Source organism: Hydra vulgaris, chromosome 12, assembly GCF_038396675.1.
Source record: "Hydra vulgaris chromosome 12, alternate assembly HydraT2T_AEP".
NCBI lineage: Eukaryota > Metazoa > Cnidaria > Hydrozoa > Anthoathecata > Hydridae > Hydra > Hydra vulgaris.
In genome coordinates this window covers 16,818,779-16,840,603 of record NC_088931.1, presented here as the reverse complement: position 1 = coordinate 16,840,603, position 21,825 = coordinate 16,818,779, and the positions used below count along the sequence as shown (strand labels likewise).

At 26.5% G+C, this 21,825-nt stretch overlaps 1 protein-coding gene across 1 annotated transcript in view; it reads left to right on the top strand.

Moving 5' to 3' along the window:
- LOC105845985 (uncharacterized) overlaps nucleotides 1-21,708 on the top strand; it is a 99,716-nt gene extending 78,008 nt beyond the window's left edge. Inside the window, exons 17-23 of the mRNA XM_065812373.1 lie at nucleotides 4,738-4,823; nucleotides 5,086-5,181; nucleotides 5,263-5,310; nucleotides 6,192-6,917; nucleotides 14,395-14,547; nucleotides 19,334-19,657; nucleotides 20,837-21,708. Of these exons, the coding sequence (XP_065668445.1) occupies nucleotides 4,738-4,823; nucleotides 5,086-5,181; nucleotides 5,263-5,310; nucleotides 6,192-6,917; nucleotides 14,395-14,547; nucleotides 19,334-19,657; nucleotides 20,837-21,514 (2,111 nt within the window). The 3' untranslated portion in view covers nucleotides 21,515-21,708. The remainder of the gene's footprint in view (nucleotides 1-4,737; nucleotides 4,824-5,085; nucleotides 5,182-5,262; nucleotides 5,311-6,191; nucleotides 6,918-14,394; nucleotides 14,548-19,333; nucleotides 19,658-20,836) is intronic.
- Nucleotides 21,709-21,825: the final 117 nt, after the last annotated feature.

Here is a 21,825-nt window from a genome sequence, read left to right as displayed (position 1 = left end):
AGATTTAAAAAAAAACTGCAAAAACATGCATCAAAGGACTAGACCACTAGCTCAACACAAAAACATAAAAAGATATTATTAAGGAGGTTCAAATTATTATGGAGGTTCAAATTATTACTCAAATAATTGATTAAATAAATTAAAGCAATAAAACTTTTTTAGACAGTTTTTTAAATTTTCAACGAGAAGTCTTTTAACAAGTAATGTAGTTCTTTAACAAGCATTGTTATTGCTAAAATGCTGGTGAAGAAACTTTCTTGAGACAGTTTTTTAACTAGCAATTTAATATTGTGATATGCAGCTCTGGCTTAGTTTCTTTGAATACACTGAAGCTCTCTAAGTGCATATTTCTTTATTTCAAGTCTGGTCTAGTGATGAATTAGATAATGTAGCTCATATAATAGAGATCCCGCCATTATTAGTAAATAACGCCTGTTGCCAACTGCCAACTTTTTTTTCAATTAGCTTCTGCACTGTGTTCTTGACACTATTCTAAAGCAATGACAGCTTGCATCTTAAAAAAAATGTTTCACATTCACTTTAGGATTTAAATGATCCACTTTTTCCTTAAAGCAAAGCTTATCTACAAGAGTGAATGTTCTGCTGAACTTGGCAATATAAGACACGATGACCATGTCTGTCTCCAAATGTCTTATTCTTGACAAGTTTTCCAGCATTTGCCATACCAACACTATTGGAGACTTTTTTGCAAACTTCATTTGTTATTTATAATTATTTTAAATATTTGTTATTTTTGCGATGCAATGACTTCATTTGTTGAACTAAAAAAATGAAATAAAAGTCATCACTTTACAAAAAAAAAATTTTTTTTTGTTAAATGTAAAACTATAAGAACTTATGGTTTGTATCACCCAGTTTGTTTGCAGCTTCATTAATTTCTTCCGTTTTTAGTGCTCATGGACAGTCTGGACTTATCTTAGTGTAGTCAATGAAATGCTTAGTTTTCAGGTGGTACCTGATACTACTAGTGAATCCATAAGTTAGCTTGATTTGGATTAGAAACTTAACATTCACCAACTTAACACCTAACACAATAACCTTGTTGTAGTAGTAACCTTGAAAAATTACTTAGGCTTGACTTGATTTAAAGATTGAGGATAGCTTTGATGTTGATCAAAAATAAAAAATCTTTTGTACAACTGGAAGTTAAATCGTTTTTAGAGTTTAATCAGTTTCAAAAAAGATTTAATCAAGCAGATGAAATATAGATATTTTTCAATTACTTTTAGAAAGTTTTTAAAAAAGAATTTGTACAAGAATTGAAAAATTGTTAAAGGATATAAAATTAATTGCTGCTAATAGAAATCTTTGCTGCTAATATATTAATGATTTGCAATCTATTTTTACAAGAATTTATTTTATATTGTTTTTGTTTCTTAACAAGAAACCTGAATTGTTCTTATTGATACAAAATAAAATTTTTTGTTTCATAAAAACAGTGTTAAACAATAGTAAGCTAGGAGTCCAAAAGGATATGATACAATAATTATTTTGCACTGTGTCTTTTTAGAGAACGCAACTATGCAGTTGCTCTAGTACTTATGCGTGTGTATATATAGATTTTTTTTTAAACATTTTCACCTCCAACAAAGCTGCAAGCAACCACTATTAGAGTTGGAAGTTACTGGAAGAGTAAAGATGAAGTTTATAGATCAAGATAACATTTAACAAACGACTTAAAAGATTGCAAATTATATGAATCAGGAAAACAAGATAAAGGAAGTGAATTCCAAAGAACTGATGTTTGAGGAAAAAAATTAGGCGATAAGAATTTTTAGAGCACTTAGATACAGCCACATAAAAAGGGTGAGACTTGATTGAATGAGGAGTAACATGTGAATTTTAGTAGATGGCACAAGAGACGCTAGATCTTTAGAGCAGTGCAGATAATAGCATTTATAGAGAAGCATCATTACGGCGAGGTGACAATGGTTGAAGTTTGGCTTCAAGAGCAGGTCCAACTATGTTTACAACCCATTTTTAAAAGAAAAAGGACATCATTTGAAGATCTGCTCCAGATATGGCAATATTATTCCATAAAAGGACAGATTTGAGATTTATAGAGATAAAGAATAAAATCTTTTAGTAAAAAAGTGGCGAGCACAATAAAGAGATGCAACCATAGCAGATGTTGATTTTGCAATTGATTTGATATATGGTTTCCAAGGAAGATCGGAAGTAAGAGTTAATCCTAAAATATCAAGGTTAGATGACTCATCAAGGACATTATCATTCATAAAAATAGATTGTTGCAATAATGATTGGCTAAAAAAAATAGTTTTTATTTGAGTTAAAGTTCACCAGCTACTATGAGCCCCAAGCTGTAGCAGAAGTGAGATCCTTTTCAAGCTCAAATGCCTCCTCCAAGCTATCAGAGAGTGTTGGTTTGTTATCAAGACAAGAATAAATGGTAGTATCATCAGCAAACAATGCCACCTTAGATGTGAGAATATCTTGAAGATTGTTAATATAAATTAAAAAGAGTATAGGGTCAAGGAAAGAACCTTGAGGAATCCCTGAAGTTGCAAGGTATTAAGAAAAGTGCTGTCCATTGAGGACAACTTTTATACTATGATTGGAAAGAAAGGATTCAATAATCTTAAAGATGTTACCTGATACACCATAAGAAGAAAGCTTATGGAGAAGACCAGGATGCCAAACTTTATCAAAGGCTTTAGAAATGTCAAGAGCGATAGCCTTAGCTTCTCCACATTTATCTAATGTACAATAAAACCTATCAGTTATTACCATTAACAAATCAGCAGTAGATTGAGAAGATCAAAATCCATATTAATGACCTGAAAGTAAGTTATTAGATTCAAGATGAGAGATTCAGTGTTTGTTAATTTAAGTCTCAAAGACCTTGCTAATGATAGGAAGAAGATTAATGGAACTGTAGTTAAAGGCGAATCAGATTGCTCTCCAGAATTTTCGAAAATATGGATAACAGATGCTACTTTCTAACAGACTGGAAAATAAGACTGATAAGCACTTGTTAAATTGTTAAGTATAGGTGACAGCTCTGGATAACACTTCTGCAAAGACTATAACAAGTTGTCTGGACCACAAGCTGTAGAAGAGTCGTAACAGAAAATCACTTTAGGTAGTAAAACTTAAGTGATATGTAGGTCAGGCAATGGATTAATCTGTTTGTTGGCTATATCAGGTAGGATGTGATTAGTGGAATCAAGAGATGAGATGAAAAGTTCTTAGCAAACAACCAAGTTTTGTCTTTAAGTCAGGTAACAAGATGAAATAATAGTTTTGCCCTTATTATGGATCTAGATATAAAAAAATTTAGATTAATTAGAATAAAAATATTCAACTTGGTTGTTATTTTTGTTGTTGTTATTTGTTAACTTTTCTTTCACAAATGCTCTGTACATATTAGTTTAAAGAATTTGCATGTGGTGAAACTAGGCAGGCATATATCATATTTCCTATGATCAAAGTTCAAAAATATTAGCACTAAACAAATGTTGCACTTTTTTGTGCTGGTGTCACATCTTATTAGAAAAGATGACACTACTTGCTACTCTCTCCATACAACTATTTCTCTCGAATAGTCAAAGCAAACATTATCAATTACTTTAAAATCTTGTAGAAAATAATGTGGGGTCAATGATATCTCCTTCATTGCAGGTTGGTTATCTCTTGAAGCTCATCCTGTTGCTTATCTTGCCTATCCACGCATAAAATTTTTTGTTTTGACCAGAGTTTCAAGTAACTAAACTATAAAAAAAAAGTGGAAGAATAAAAATGTAACTAGAGAAAAAATAAAATAAAGCCTAGTGAAACAAAAAATTGAAATAAACTGAAAAATTTAAAACACAAAAAAACTTTCAAGTTTTATAGCGTTTCACTTCATATGAAAACTTTACAAAAAAATTTTTGTTTATTTTTATATTTTTTGTAAATATACAAATACCTTACAATGTTCTTATAAAAACTAAAACTATATTTTTATTCTGACAGGAGCATGTATAAAGGTAATAGGTCTTATCTTCATTCTTGTTTGTTTGTGAAAAGATTTTTTACAAAAATTTTACATGTTAAGTACATAAAGTATGTGTAAAATTGAATAAATATATTCAAGAGTACACAAATAAATTTAAGTGATTTGAATATTAAAAAATACATAATACATATTTTAAAAATACAAAAGAATGTTTATATTTGTTAAATTTAATTAATGTTTAATTTATCTTGTAAATGATTCAATTGAAGTTGAGATTTCTCAACATGTAATTGAGGAATCTGATATTAATATTGTTCCATTCTTGTGTTTTTCTTTCACCCAAATCTTTTTTTTTTTAATTTATGTTTTTTCCTGAGTTAACCAACAATTTTTTATTTTTTAAGATAATGATTAATGAATTAGCTCCTCCTCAGTTTGAAAATTTTAATTTTATAAATTATTTTATTGAATTGTATTTTAAAAATTAAATAATAACTTAAAACCTGAAGCATACTAAACAGATATTTATACTCAAAAAATACATAGTTTTTCCATGGCTTAAATGTTTTATTTAAAACACATTAAGGTTCTATATAAAACACATTGAACAATAATTTATAATAACTTAAAAAGTTTTTTTAAATTAAACCTTTGAAAGTAAACATGCTTTAAAAAAGTTAGTTTCAAATTAGGTAGTCTTTGGAAAAAGTTTAAAAAGTAGTTAGTCTTCTATTTTTTTATTAAAAAATATTCTCTAGGTAAGTGGTCAACTATTGCTAAAGAAATGGCACCAAGACTTGATTGTCAAATTGCCAGAAGATATAGGCAAATCAAACGTGGTGAGGTATAGAGTTATTAAGTTTTTGTTTTCTTTTATTAAAAAAAAAGTAGTAAGTTGCTATGGCTTCCTTAATAATCTTTTATTTGTTAGTTATATTATAATTTTATAATAGTTTTGATTATAATAATTTCTTATAATTATATAATGATTTATAGCATAACTGAGCAAGTTTTTACTTATTGCCTATGTACCGGCTTATTCATTGTTCTGGCAAAACGCAGTATTTGTGGGTAAACCTATGTATTTATTTATTATTTACTTTTAGTATCATGAGTATCGTAAAAGTGTTTTATGGAAAAAAAGTTCTGTACTTGGCTACTTTCTTCATCGAGATGACGAAAAGAGAGATTACAGTATTGAGGTATAAATCATTCCTACTAAACTAAAGTAAATAAATTTATAAGATCTATAAATATATCTTATAAAAGTTTATTTTATTAAGGAACTAGATGTCAACTATTCTCCATCATTAAATCCTCAAGAAAAAAAGGTTTGTTGTTGAGGCAATATATGTTTTTTATTGTAGTATTTGGTTATATGTTTTGGTTACATCTTTTATGTTTCTAGCTATATTTACAACTTTATTTTCATTTGAAAAAAATATTGTGTTTAGATTTTGTTGTATATATCCATTTCTATTGAAGTAAAATGTAGTAAAATAAGTTGTATTAAATGAATAGTTTGGCATAAACATATATTGAGTTGATTTTTTGTTATAATAATGATTTGACTAAATTTCTACAGTTTAAGGGAAACCTTGTTTTATTTAATCAAAAACAAAAATTAAATTTTTGTTTTTGATTAAATAAAACATTTGTTAAGAATTTTATTTTTTAGTTTTTCCAGTTACATGACAGTAATTTTTATTACTTATAAAAAAATAGGCTTGGTAAAATATAAATTATAAATTCACACAGCCAATAAACATGCTTTATAAATAGTATGTGTGTGTACATATATATATATATATATATATATATATATATATATATATATATAGATATATATATATATATATATATATATATATATATACAAACACACGCACACATAAATTAGTAAAAAGCACTTATCTAACTTTTTTCTTCAACTTTAAGTTTCACCATTGCTGGATCTTCAGGAAGACTCTTCCTAATGATCCAGCAATGGTGAAACTTAAAGTTGAAGAAAAAAGTTAGATAAGAGTTTTTTACTAATTTATTATTGCTCTGTTCTTTAAGAACGTTGAGCACTCTATTTGTAGAATACACTAACATAATTTACATATATATGTATATATATATATATGCACACTTATTTATGTGTTGGTAAAATTTTGTTTATTTATATATATACATATGCACTCACACACGCAATGTTTTTTTGCTTTAGCGACTAATGCGTAAAAAAGCATTACTGCTTGAGGAGGGTTATTCTGAAGAAGATTTAACTCGAAAGCTTGCTCAAATGCATTACAAAGGAGAGTTTGCTGTTCCTATCAGTCTTGGAAGACCTAAAAATACTAGTAATAAATATAAACCTAAAAATGAAGATGGACTAAAGTCACTTAAATATGAGTTACGTTCAAAAACCTTTTTGCACAGTGAACTTAATGAAGATTCTTGTGTCAATGATTTTAATAAACCAGCTATGTCTGAACAAAAATGTAACGCAAATGAATGTCAAGGTGTTTCAGCGGCTGTAAATATGTCTGATAGAAGAGAATTTTCTTCTGAAAAAATTTTAAGCAGATCTTCAGAAAGTGGAAATTCAGAAGAATTTTCTGCAGACGATACTAACGATGCTGACTATAAAAGTCCTTCAAAAAATGTCATGGTTCAAAATAAATTGAATTTAAAAAAATCTCCTACCTCATCTGATTCTGAATTACTTATTGATAAAGTTACTGAGGTAATTGCTGGATGTAATGAAAGTTCTGAGTTGGTATATAACAAGAGTGAAATTGATCTAATTAATCGTTTGCAAGAAAAATACAACGAAGCTAGAAGAAGAGCTAAAATTAAAAAAACTGAAAAGTTAACTGGTGTACAAAAACGCGAAAGTAATGAAGAACCAATGTTCAAAAGTAATGATAATAAAAGAATTTCCAAGTGTGAGGTATTTTCTAATATTAGTTTTTTTTTTTTTTGCTTTGTTTAAGAAAGTCAGTTTCAATTGAGTTTTGCACATTCTATATTAATTAAATTGAATTTAATATAAATAAAATGGTTTCTAATCGTGTCAATTTAATTTAATATATTTCATTTGATTAGGTTTATTCTTGTTCAATTTATTTTAATTTAATATGTTTTAGTTATATAAGTACATTAAAATTACTAATGACAAGTTTAAAATAAAAACATTTATTTAATAGTTTTACTTAACTTAAAATTTTCTGTTGTTTTAAAAAATTTTAAAGAATTTTCTGTGAAAAATTTTAAAGAATTTATTTTAAAACATTTGATAATTTATATTAAACTAGCTTACCGGTTGTATTGTTTTTTCTGTTGTATTTGTTTGGTACCCAAGACTGGCTACTTTTTGAGGAGTCTGACCAATTTAGATGACAAGTATAAACTTTAGGCTGTTTCTATAAATTGGTAGTAGACTAATGGTATAACACTAGGTTCACAATCGATAGGTGCAAGCTCACCCTATGCCACCCAATGCCAGTTTATATACTTTTATTAAAACAAAAAAACCAAAAAAAGCAGTTGTCCAATGAGTGGAAACTGTTTATCAAAAAACCTGTATAAAAAATGAGTTGTTTCCTCTATGAATGTACCTGGTAAACAATATATTATCTTAACAGATTGTGAATGGAAAAAAAACATTTTGCCAATCGAAAGCATTCCTTCAAAAATAAAAAGTATTCAAAAGACACCATGCTGTTAATTTTTTTAAAATATATATATATATATATATATATATATATATATATATATATATATATATATATATATATATATATATATATATATATATATAATATATATATGTATATATATATATATGTATATATGTACATATATATGTATATATATATATATATGTATATGTATTTTAATGTAAACTTGCCTCCCCAAGGCCAAGATGGCCACTACAGACAAGGAGGCTTCTTAATTGTAGTTACAACCCTCTCTCAACTCTATAAAAATGAAACACGAACCTTGGCAAACAAGGCCACTACGCGGAGAAACAAAATGAGCGTGGTATTACAAGGGACTTGGTGATGATCGAACTTGGAACCTCTTGCTCGTGAAGAGAGCGCTCAACCACTACACCACTACCACATCTATCACACATACATATACACTACCGTCCATAATTATTCGAATGGTTGTACATTTGAAAATAAGATATCATAGATTTGCTTTTGGGAGAGAAACTGTAAGCAAAATCTACCTGAATTATATGTTATCTTCCTTTTTATTAGGTTTACAAAAAAATTTAAAAAAATTCTAATTAGATTAATTTACTATTTACTTGCCTTTTCATCACTCTTAGCGACAATAACCGTCATACATATTCTTTGCATTCTACTTATTCTTTCTTTACATTCTAACAACTTATCCAATTTGTCAAAGTCATTTTTATGCCGCTAAGTAATAAGTTTTTTGGCATTAGTTTTTGACATGACTTTTAGTTCCACCCATAAAATTCCAATAGGAGAGAGATCTTGTGATTGGAGAAGCTAAATCATTTTATTTTATATTTGATTGTTCTCGACCTCAGTCAAATAGCTTAAACAAGTTTTTGAAAAATTTAAGATTTAAGCTTCTAGTCATTTCCTTTTAAAAAAATGAACAGCTTATCATGAACTCATCTTTCCGAAGGTGTAGCATAATTTTTTAAGTGTACAAGTAAACTACTTTTGTCATTACTCCATCTATTTTCACAAAGTCACCTGTGGCATTCTAACCAAAACACCTTAACACTACATGAAACCAAAAATTTAAAACTTCGACATCAATGACTGTAAACGCAGACCGACGTCTGCGTTTACAGTCATTGATGGTCCATTTTTTATGTAGTTTTGCCTACTTTAGCATTTTGATAATTCTTATGATTTTTATCAAAGCATTTTAACTAAAAAATTTTTAAATTATCTAATCGTGCAAAATTAAACATAAAAAATAGTTAATAATAATAATTATGAATGGTAGTGTACATATATGCATATATAGGCCGGCCAAAAAACAAAAATTTTGAAAATTAAATGTTGATTATTTCCATTTTTAGACTAAATATGTCAAAATTAGGTTTTTGTAGGAAAGTCAAAAAAGATAAGGATTTTTATATCAATAGCAAATATTTGTTATGAACAATATTTTCAGTAAAATAATATTGTTCATAACAAAGTCTTTTATGCTATTTCATTTTATATTATTTTATGCTATTTTATTCTATAAAAGAGGGTTATAAAAGCAGTTGTTACTTACATTGTGCTATATCAGTGAATAACTGCTACTTATTGCAATTTTTGACCACAGAAATTTATTTTGTGTAGCTTTGCCCTGAAAATAAAAAATTCTATTTGAACTTTTTCTTTATGTTTATTTTTATGTATATATTTCGAACTATTTTCAATGTATATATATATATTTCAAACTAATTTTAATGTATTGATAGTTACCTTAAAGGTTTGAAAGCAGCTTCATTTTAAATAAATTACATTTTTGTTCCATTCCTTTGAATTAATTTTAAAACATTTTCCATCTTCTAAATTATAAAAACACATCACTGCCTCTTAGAAAATTGGCAATTCTGCTGTATCTTGTAAATCTCCTATGTGTGATACTTTAAATTGTACTTTTTTAAAATAAATGCAATTTGTATTTTTTTAAGAAAAATATTAAGAAAAATAGCAAGAAAGATATAAAGAAACCTAATAGAAATTGTAAAATGTATAATGTAGATCTCAAATTAAGATTTTTATGATAACGAATCATGATTGCTTTTCACACCTTTGCAATAAGTTTCTTAAAAAAAATATTTTTCCAATTAGCTTCTTCTTTTTTTTTTCTTTTCTAATTTAGCATTTTTTTGGTCATTTTTAAAAGTATAGAATATTTAAGTCTAACTTTTTTATTAGGGATCATAAAGTACGTCACTCTAAATTTATCTTTTATATGGATCTTTAGCTGATATGATATTTTAAAGTTATATTTAGTTTGATTTACTTAATTGATAAAGTTTATCACAGTAAATTTGTCTATAAACTAAATCAAAACAACCAGTTAAGTTAGTATAGTTAAGTTACTTAACTATTAAATTTGCTTAATATACTCAAAAACCTTGCAAAAATTAGCTATACAAATATTCCTATTTATATCTTATATGTTGTTAACACAAAGATTGTAACTATAATACTTTTAAAAAGAAATCTCAAATAAATGTATCTATAAATAATATAAATAAATATATCTCAAATATAAAAAAATGTTATACCTTTTTTTTTTTCATTTTATTTAAAGCCATATCAAGATTAAACATTTTCTAATAAAAAGCAAGTTAGTTTAGAAATTTTTTTTAAAAAGAAATCTATTTGAACAAAATAATTTTAGTCTTCTAAATTCTCTTTTTTTTTTTTTTTTTAAACATCTTCACTTCCAACAAGGCTGCAAGCAACCACTTTGGAAAACTTTGGAGAGTTGGAAGTTACTTGAAGAGAAAAGACAAAGTTTATAAAGCAAGATAACCATTAACAGACAACTTAAGAGATTTTAAATTGTATGAATCAGGAAAAATAAGAAGGAAGCAAATTCCAAAGAACTGATGTTTAAGTAAAAAAAAACTTGGCAAATAAGAATTTTTGGAGCATTTAGGAACAGTTACAGTAAAAGAATGAGATTTAATTAAATGACCAGTGACACAAAAATGAATTTTAGCAGATGGCACAAGTAGGGTTGAAAATTTACGGAAAATTTTTTATAGCAATAAACTTCATAGTTATTATATAGTTTTATAAAATTCATTTCTTTGTTTCAAAAATATGTGTTTTATCATTGTAGTATTTTTCAAATATTTCAACAAAAAATATAAAATAATAAAGACCCACAAGCAAAAAATGCACATCTTTTAGTCAAATTTTTGTAGTCAATTTAAGAATCATGTATTGTAAGCTTGTCTTTCAAGCTTGCTTATAACATATATCTACTTTAACTTCTCTCAATTATGATGTAAAATATTCATAAAAAATACAAAGAATAAAGTCTTTTTTAGATAAAATTTATTATATTATTATTTTTGTAGAGTGTTTTAAAGAAACAAAGATTTTTTATGCGTACATAAAGCATATTTGAAAGGAAGTTTATGCTCCTTTCCTGACCAATGTTGTAAAACTTGCCTAGAGGTGGCATTGAACAATGGATCTCTAGCTTCTTATGGCTTAAACGCACTTATTTAAATGTAGCAGTGGACTTATGACCTCAAAATCATTAATTCTTTATTTTTATTGCTAACTTTATTTTTAAATAAATTAAATTTAACAAAAAAAATTTCCTTACTTTTTGCCTTTCATTAATTAATAACGTCTTTAAATCAAGAAAAAATTGTAAAATACTTCAAATATTTATAATATCGAATCTTTTTATATATAAATATTGAATATTAAATTTTTTTTTATATAAATATCGAATATTTTATTAATTTATATCGAATGATATATTCGAATAATATATTCAAATATAATATTCGAATATAATATTCGAATAATATATTCGAATATATTTGAATAATATATTCAAATATATTTGAATAATATATTTGAATGTAATATTCGAATAATATATTCAAATAAATATTGAATATTTTATATATAAATATCGAGTCTTTTTATATACAGTTTATATATAATTTTACAGTTTTCAGTAATTTGTCGGTCAGTTTAATAGATATTGACAAATACGGGTTAGCATCTTTGCACCTAGGGTTGCAAAATTTCCAGAAATTTTGCAACCCTAGGTGCAAGAGATGCTAGCTCTTTAGAGCAGCACCCATTATAGTTTTTATAGAAAAGAGAAAGAGAAGCAACATCTCTCATTCAAATAATTTTGCAATTGAAAATTGTAATTAAAAAAATTAATTTGAAAAGTTTAAAAGAATTTCAACGTTAGCCTACAATAATTATAAATTTAATTGCAGCGACGTCTGTAATACACAGTGGCATTTTTTTTTTGCAATTTAATGGCAGCTACAGTAACAATATCAGATTTAGAACATAGTGCATGTGAAGAAAGTTTATTTAAGTCAAAAACATTTGAATAGTTAAATATTTTTAGTAAAGGTGTAATTGTTTTTTTTCTTCTTGAAAATAGTTTTAAAAGTTGAAACATTCTATTGCTAACATTAAACTGGTGGTTATTGCAGACATTAAACCAAAAATTAAATTATAAAAAATTTGAATTAAAATAAATAATTTTCCAAAAAAATATTTTTAAGCATAAACTTAAGGAAATACAACATTCAATTTAAAACCAAATTTATTTTTTTTTTTTCAATTTTTATTGAAAAACAATTAGATCAAAAAAATTAAATGAAAACATCAACTTAATAACATTTAAATAAAAAAAATTAATTATACTTAAATTTTTAATAGTACGCAAGATCAAGGAGTAATAAATTCAAAAAAATGTGGTATCTTTTGTTTTTTTGCTTTGATCTTACTCATTTGGTCTATAGATATAGCATGTTTGAAGCAAATATGCTATATCTATTTTAATTAAAATAGATATAGCATAAACCATTTTAATTAAAATTAACTAATGAAAATCTAGATTTTTTTGCATTATTAGGAGCCTGTAATAACATCAGTTGTTGTCTATTTTTTTAAATAAAGTTTTCCAAAATGACACAAAGAATAATTTAAAAATATGATATGACAGTATGTGAGCCTCAGAGGAGTTTTTATAAGTTTGTAGTGCAACCTTCAATAGATTTTGAATTTCAGAATCTTAAGTCAAATTGAATTTTTACAAATTATCTATCCTGCTAATTCAACTAGTTTCAACTCTATCCTGCCTATTCAACTAATTTCAACTTTTGAGAGCTGTAAACTAAAATGTCTTATCCTGAATTAGTCTGGTTCTAACATAATATTTCTAATTTTAAGAATGAGTATGATAAGTATTAGGTTGTTCGAACAAGTAAAATTTTTTAAATTGTTTTTTTATTCATTCGTATTTTCACTGTTGTATAAGAGATGACATTGTTAAAATAGTTTAATTTTATATTACTAATGTTTATAACTAATATAAATCTCTACCAATGTGATTAGGGTTGAAAATTTCCAGAAATTTTCAAAAAGAATTTATTGCAATAAACGTAATGCTCAAGTTGTTATATATGTTATTTTGTGGAACACAAAAGTGACATATATAACAACTTTTATGTATGCTACTTTTGTGGAGCAACGAAAAGATGATGTTTATGTGTAAATAAAACAAAAATGTGCAATTCAATTATTCTTATATTCACAAAAACTGTTTAAGCACTTTAAAAATAGAAATACAATAAGAACAACTATAAAAATTATATTAAAAAAAGTTTTTTTTTTTTGTTTATGAAATTAAATTAATCTTATTTAAATTATTTAATTTTTATAAATTTAATACACAATTAGGCCATCAACTTCCAGTGTTGCACTTGCACAAATTAACTTGCAGATCTAAAAAAGAAAAATATTACGGCTGCATTTCTCTTTTGCATTTGCTATATTACTATATGCATTTTCTTATAATATACTTATATTTAAGCATATTTAATTATATTTATAATATAATTACAACAAATCTATTTAACTATCAAGCGTTACAAAATATTTACACAAGTATCAATGGAATTTTTGAACTATAAAAGTTGATTTCAGCACAACACTTTTCACAAACTTTAGCAAAAATGTGCCCATGGTTGCTTACCTATACCCTTGTTCACCCTTCTATAAGCCAGTTGACACATATAATAGCCTCTGCAAAATGATTTTTTGATTTAGTTTTAATTCTAAATCTTGTTATTTAAAAATATTTTTTTTGTAATTTTATATTTATTCAATTTATAAATATTTTGACATCAATTAAATAACTAATTTTTTTTTTTTTTACATTTAATTATTTTATTTAAAATTTAAACAAAATGTTTTGCTGTTTTTATTTTAATTATTTTATTTAAAATTTAAATGAAGCTTTTGTTTTGTCATTTTTAATTTGACTATTTATTAAAAAAATAAGGTATTACAGTTGTTTGCTAGGGTTTTTTATTAATTTTATTCAGAATTTAAATAAAAGCTAACCCTAATTCTGAGGACTGAGTAATTGCTTCTGAGGACTGAGTAATTACTTCTGAGGACTTTGTGATCAATTCGCTTCTGGCTGGAATAAAAATCTTTTTTTTACTTTTTTTTTTTATGACATTTGACACAGACTGTGTATATAAATCAAAAAATCATTTTTGTATAGAGCAATGAAGAACTATTGTTAAACCAAGGTAAAAAATACAAATGTAATTTTATTTGCAGAAATAGTAGTACTGCAAATACATTTGCAAAAATTACATTTGTATTTTTTACCTAGGTTTACTTCAACAGTGTTTTTTCTAGGACTTACTTCAACAGTGTGAGTTAAAACAAAAAGAATTTAGAGTTGTTAACAAGATCATTCAAGCTCATATTAAAAAGCTAGAAAAAAATGATTTGAATATGTCTTCAATAGAGAACTTAAAAAGTAAATTAAATATGCTCAAGGAACTTCAGGTTTGAAATATATTTTTTAATATTTTACTTTGGTTGAAATTTATTCTATTTTATTATTCAAAATTTAAATTACTTTACCTACTACGTCATTATGCATTTATATATATATATATTTTATTAGATCTGGATTGAAATTACCAACTCTCCCTCTTTTTATTTTCACCCTCTTTTGTATTAAACATGCGGGAGTACTATCAATAGAATATATTTGCTATAAAGAATATATATTTGATAAGATTTGATATAGATTTCTAAACGATAGATTAGAGTTTTATATCTACTATCACAATATCTTCAACTGTTAATCACTTAGTCAAATTTGTTTAACTATAAATTGTTTTAGCAGGTTTTTATTTTTATTTTTCATTATTTTTGAAAAAGATTTTTCAAGATTTTTTGATCCAATTTTTTCTGGTGTGCCTCAATAGCAAAACAATTCTTCAGAAAAACAATTCTCCAGAAAACAGACCTCTATTTACTATTGCTAGAAATCATTGTAAAAAGGTTTTGTTTAACGCCAAAGTCCACTATTCTGAGGTCACAAAATCTCATATTTCATTTCAAAAATTAGGCTCCAGAGATTTTTAGAGAATTTTTAACAGTGTTTATAATACGGGTAAATCTGTTATTCCACCTCTCTTGTATGGTTCAGATTTTGTTACCTGATCTAAAGACAAAGCTTGGTTGTTTGCTAAGAATTTTTTATCTCATCTCTTGATTCCACTAATCACATTCTACCGGATATAGCCGACAAACCAGGTTAATCCATTGTCTGACCTTTTTATCACTTAAGTTTTAGTATCTTAAGTGGTTTTCTGCTAGGACTCTCCTACAGCTTGCGGTCTGGACAACTTACCTGTTATAGTCTTGTAGAAGTGTTCTCCAGAGTTGTCACCTATACTTAACAATTTAACAAGTGCTTATCCGAGTCTTATTTTCCAGTCTGCTGAAAAGTAGCATCTGTTATCCCTATTTTCAAAAATTCTGGAAAGTGATCTGATTTCCCTATAAATACTGTCCCATTAGTCTTCTTCCTATCATAAGCAAGGTCTTTGAGACTTAAATTAACAAACACTAAATCTCTCATCTTGAATCTAATGACTTACTTTCTGATCATCAATATGGATTTTAATCTTCTTGTTCTTCTGCTGATTTGTTAATGGTAATAACTGATAGGTTTTATTGTGCATTAAATAAATGTGGAAAGGCTAAGGCTATTGCTCTTGACATTTCTAAAGCCTTTGATAAAGTTTGGCATCCTGGTCTTCTCCATAAGCTCTCTTCTTATAGTGTATCAAGTAACAACTTTAAGATTATTGAATCCTTCCTTACCAATCGTAGTATAAAAGTTGTCCTCAGACACTTTTATACTACAATAAACAATGGACAGCGTTCTTCTTCATATCCTGTAACTTTAGGGATTCCTCAAGGTTCTATCCTCAGCTCTATACTCTTTTTAATTTACATAAACGATCTTCCAGAAATTCTCACATCTAAGGTGGCATTGTTCGCTAATGATACCATTTATTCTTGTCTTGATAAGAAGCCTACACCCTTTGATGGCTTGTAGGGGGCATTTGAGCTTGAAAAGGATCTCACTTCTGCTACAGCATGAGGCTCACAGTGGCTGGTGAACTTTAATTTAAATAGAACCTAATTTTTTTCAGCCAATTATTATTACAATAGTCTATATTTATGAACGGTAATGTCCTTGATGAGTCATCTACCCTTTAAAATTAGCATCTGCTATGGTTGCATTTCTTTTTCGTGCTCACCACTTACTTACTAAAAGATTCTATTCTTTATCTCTGCAAATCTAAATCTGTCCTTTTATGGAATAATGTTACCACATCTGGAGTGGATCCTTGAATGATGCCTTTTTTTTTAGACAAGGTGCAAAAATGGGTTGTAAACATAGTTGGACCTGCTCTTGCTGCCAGCCTTTAACTATTGTCACATTGGCGTAATGTTGTTTCTCTTTTTCTTTTCTATAAATACTATAATGAGAACTGCTCTAAAGAGCTAGCATCTCTTGCGCCATCTACTAAAATTCATTTTCATGTTACTCGTAATTCAATTAAGTCTCATCCTTTCACTCTGGCTGTCTTTAAGTGATCCAAAAATTCTTTTTCGCCTAGTTTTTTTACTTGAACATCAGTTCTTTGGAATTCGCTTCCTTCATCTAGTTTTCCTGATTTATATAATTTGCAATCTTTTAAGTTGTCTGTCAATTGTTATCTTGCTCTAACCTTCATCTTTTTCTTTTCCAGTAACTTACAACTCTAATAGTGGTTAATTGCAGCCTTTTCGGAAGTGAAAATGTCAAAAAATAAATTTAAAAAACCCTCAAAAATGTAATTTTTTTAATTCTATTTTCTCATGGGCAAACACATTAATGGTAATCACTTGACATTATTTCTAGTTGACTTCACATTTTATCCCAAAATCTTATTTTAAATAAATGAAAAAGACTCATTAATCCAACTAAATACTATTCTAAAAAAAATGTTCTGCAGATATTAAAAAAAATTTCCAAATAAGCATAAGTCACTTGCTTCTTATAATCAAGAACATGATACATTTTTTTGTGAAAATTTGGTAAACTTGCATGTTTGATCTCCAAAATACTACAAAATACTTTTTTTCCCCCGCATATTACCTGAAAAACTGTTTTTCTACATCATATTTATCATTTTATAAATTTTATTGTTTCAGTACAACTAAGTTGATTTTTATAAGAAAATGGGTGTCTAGTTTTGCTCCATTTTTAAAACTTTAAAGGTTTAAAGGTATATACACACACACACACACACACTCACACACACATACACATATATTCAACCATCGGAATTAGGGTTGGCATTCAGCAATGCAAACCTAACTCTCGACCTGAAACTGTTTGAGGTATGCAAAAAAATTGCCGACCTCATTTTTATGTTCTATGGTCAGACTTTGTATCAAATAATTTATGCCGACCTGATGCCAACCTCAAAAAGATTGAGGTTGGCAAAATACTGCTGACCTCATTTTTCCTAATTCCGAGGGTTGCATATTATTATTAGAAAAGGTCAAAAAATAAAAGACAATATAAATGAACAAGGTCTTGTATCAACATGTGTATCTAGAGGTAATGCTCCAACACAAAGGGGAATTTCTGGTTTTGTGAGCCAGGAATTTCGAATTGAATACGAAAAATGCAACATTTATTTTTTATTTTCATTCTATTTATATCGGTTTCAAGATAATACATTTTCTTTGCATGTGCAAGTTGTTTTGAGGAATTCATTTTAAAAAGAAATCTATTTGAACAAGAGAATTTCCATCTTCTAAAATTCTCTTATTCAATTAATCTTGAAATTTGAAATTTTAGAAAATTTAAAAGAATTTTTTGAATTTTTAATGTTTGGTTACAATACTTTTATGTTTAATTCAAAGGAAACTGCAGCGACACACATTGTACCATTTTTACAATTTTTTCATTTTAATTAGTGTTATGTTATTTTTTTATTTAAGTTAGTATTATGTTGTTGAAAAAATTCTAAATACAAAAATAAATTATACTTTTACTTATTTATAGCACAATTGACAGGCATAAAAATCATTGAAATTAAATGAGTAAAATAAAGAATTTACTCATTTTATTTAAAAAAAAGTTTCAAATGAAAAAATCTTTTTGAAAACTTTGTTCACATTTAAATAAGAAATTATAACTTAATCCAAATTGTTGCATTTATTTTAAAAGTCTTGAGTCTCTTCCCAATATTGTTTTATTTGACAATATTTAGAAGATTTCTAGTTTATTGTAGATTTTGAGTTTATCCAAATCGATTTTATGACATAAGTTTATGCATTCTAGAATAATTCCCAAGTGCACTCCTGATAATAATTCCCAAGTGCATTCCTGTTATCCTAGCTGACTTTGATCCATTCCTGAAAAATTTATGAGCAGAGTTTCTATTGTTTGTATTATTAGTTTGCTGTCTGGGTGCATCAATTAAAAGATCCAATTCATCTCTAGATCTATCCTGGATTTCTTTTTTTTTTATTTCCACCCATTTTCATTTGCTTATGAAATAAAAAGCGGTAATTTTAATTCAGGCATGATGAGGTGATAATCCAAATAAAAGATAATTCTTGTTTACCTTTTTTTTTGATAATATATTTATATTATTCATTTTAGTAGGTTTTGCCCCACATAACTAACAGCATTATGCCAAAGAACGCGATGACATCAAAGCATGTTTTCTTTTCAATTTGTAATAAGTTTCAAAATCACATTTTCTTTTATTTTAAAAAGCAAATGCATCATTTTTTTTTAAATTATAGTCACATTTTTAATCATGTAAATGTAATCATGAATAATTATTTATGCTTTTGTTATCATAGTTTAAATACATATCCTTGTTAAAATACATTTAATGTATGTATTGAAGCCCCTGTTAATGACTATTTCAGTATGACATCATCAATGGCGTTTCATGCAAGGCTTAGTACACAAATATATTTGTATATGTTTTTGAAATAAATACTATATTTTTAAAATTAAAGTGACCAGAATATGTTTGTACTATTCCAATTTTAATCCTAATGGCTTAGGAAAGATTATAGACATTTTACATTTCTTTATAGAATAAAATGTGTTTTTACTTTAAAATAAACTTCTTTAATTAATTGGCCATAATTTGTTCAATTAATAGAAATTAATTTTTTGTGTTTTTAATACTGTTGTCAAAATTTAATAATCATTTATTTACTTTTAACTATTAGTTTTCAATCTTAATTTTAGATCGGTTGTGATAGTGACAATAAAGTTGACACTTTAAATAAAAAAAAAAGAAGAAAAAGAGTCCGCAAAACAAAATGCAATGATGCAAAAAGATTAAAAATTAATACTCATATAAAAACTGAACATTATAAAGAATTGAATCCTATTAATGAAGAAGCTAATTTTGAACAGGATTCTGTTATACCTGAAAATAATTTTGCTGGTAACATCATTTCTACAAAAAATAGATCAACAAATGAAGCCTCTCAGACAATTCAAGGCCATACACCAAATGTTTTGCCAGAAGTGAATAATCCGCTGCAAACATTCACACTACTGCTTTCAGTAAGTTTTTTTATTATTTTTATTATTGCAACACAATAACATGTTTTATTGCAACACAATAACATATTTTATTGTAACACAATAACATATTTTAATTTAACACAATAACATTTTATTGCAACACAATAACATGTTTTATTGCAACACAATAACATGTTTAAGTCATCAAACAAGTTGTTTGCTTTTACTAGAGAGTTTAAGCACCCATTATTACCAGGCAGTGTTGGTACCACGCGTTATTACCAGGCATTGTTAGTACAAATGCTAGCAAGTTTGCTACCACAGCAAATTTAGAAAATGTTAAGCATGAAAAACTTTCAGCATAGGCATTTCAAGTTATTAATTATTTATGACTTGTTTTTAAGTTAAAAGTTTTTCCAAGAACATTTCCAAGAACAATTTAAAAAAAAATCTGCACTATAAACTTTCAAAGCAATCTTACTAGAAAATCTGCATCAAAGTTTACTTTAAATTTAAAGATGACATTGGGAGTTAGAGAGACATTAACCTCAAAAATATTTAAACAAATCATTCAAAACAAAAGGATGAGTTTCAAACTCATTAATTATTCATGTTATATACCTTTTTAAGTAGTGGTAAGAAATAAGATTTCTAGCGTACATTTTAAATGCTGTTAGAAAGGAAGTTTTCCTAAGACTTATTATTTATTTACTAGAAAATCTTTTATATTCCTGCCACTGCCTCGACATAACGCTTATATGCTTAAACTCTCTATTTGTATGGTAGTAAGTTTTATTTATACAGTAATGAAGTTAGTATGGTGTTTTTTAAGTTTTATTTATATAGTAATGAAGTTAGTATGATGTTTTTTAAGTTTTATTTATATAGTAATGAAGTTGGTATGATGTTTTTTAAGTTTTATTTATATAGTAATGAAGTTAGTATGATGTTTTTTAAGTTTTATTTATATAGTAATGAAGTTGGTATGATGTTTTTTAAGTTTTATTTATATAGTAATGAAGTTGGTATGATGTTTTTTAAGTTTTATTTATATAGTAATGAAGTTGGTATGGTGTTTTTTAAATAATGTTGTGTATAAAAATGCTTTAAAATTTATAAAATTTCATCACTTTTTTGTTGTTGATCTAAATTTTTTAGTTTGGGGTGAGGGTGGTAAGGATCAAGTTAGTTTTTACTATAAATTTTTTTTAATTTTAGGGATTTCATATTGATACTTCTGGAGTGATGCAATCTCTTCCTCATAATGAAAGTAAAATCTTTCTTCAATCAGATGAATATATTTCTGACTGTTATCCATTGTCACCCAGTCTACCATCTTTAAGAGGAATAAGAACATTGTTATTAAACAGACGTATTTTAAGCAATAAAGTTAATTCAGCATTTCCAAAGGATTCAGCTTTTCATGAGGATAAATCTTATCGTCAAACACGAACATATGATGCTTTAAAAAAACGTTTTAAAAGTATGTTTATATGGCCCACCTTTTTAGCAACATTTATTCCAAAGTATACTGAATATTCTATTCAACCAGATCTTACTGTTCCTATTTGTTTTGTATCACTTCCACCTACTATAAATTTGAAAACTACAACACAAGTTAGTGAAAATCAAGAGTTAATTCCCAGTTGTCACAATCAAAACATAACACCATTAAAAGACATTCAAGGGACCAAAAAGATAATTTTAACTATGTCTAGCTCAACTGCTGTACCATGTTTTTCTTTTAATAAAAAGTCAAGGGATTTTTGTGAGAGAACTATTACTAGTTCACCAAAAATGTTAGATAAAGTTACAGTGCCATCTGTAGAGAAAGATGTGAATCAAAAACTGAGTCCTTTAAAAAGTATAAAAGTGGAAGAAGTATATGATAGTTAAAAAACCTTATATTAGATTATTACCTTTCATTAAAAAATCTTTTATATTGGTATTGGCAATATAATAATTAAAGAAATGTAAAACTTTGTGATTGGTTTAACAATATATTTGTAAAAGTGAGACTTTGTGATTGGTTTAACATATTTGTAATTAAATTTTTATAACTCTTTGTATAAAAAAAGTGTATAATCAAATGTTTTTTTTTTATTTTGTTTTTTTTGTGTGTATGTGTGTGTTTATCTTTTTTTGTATATTTTATTTTTGTTTATCATTCTTTAATATAGTTATATAGTTTCAAAGAATATTTTTAT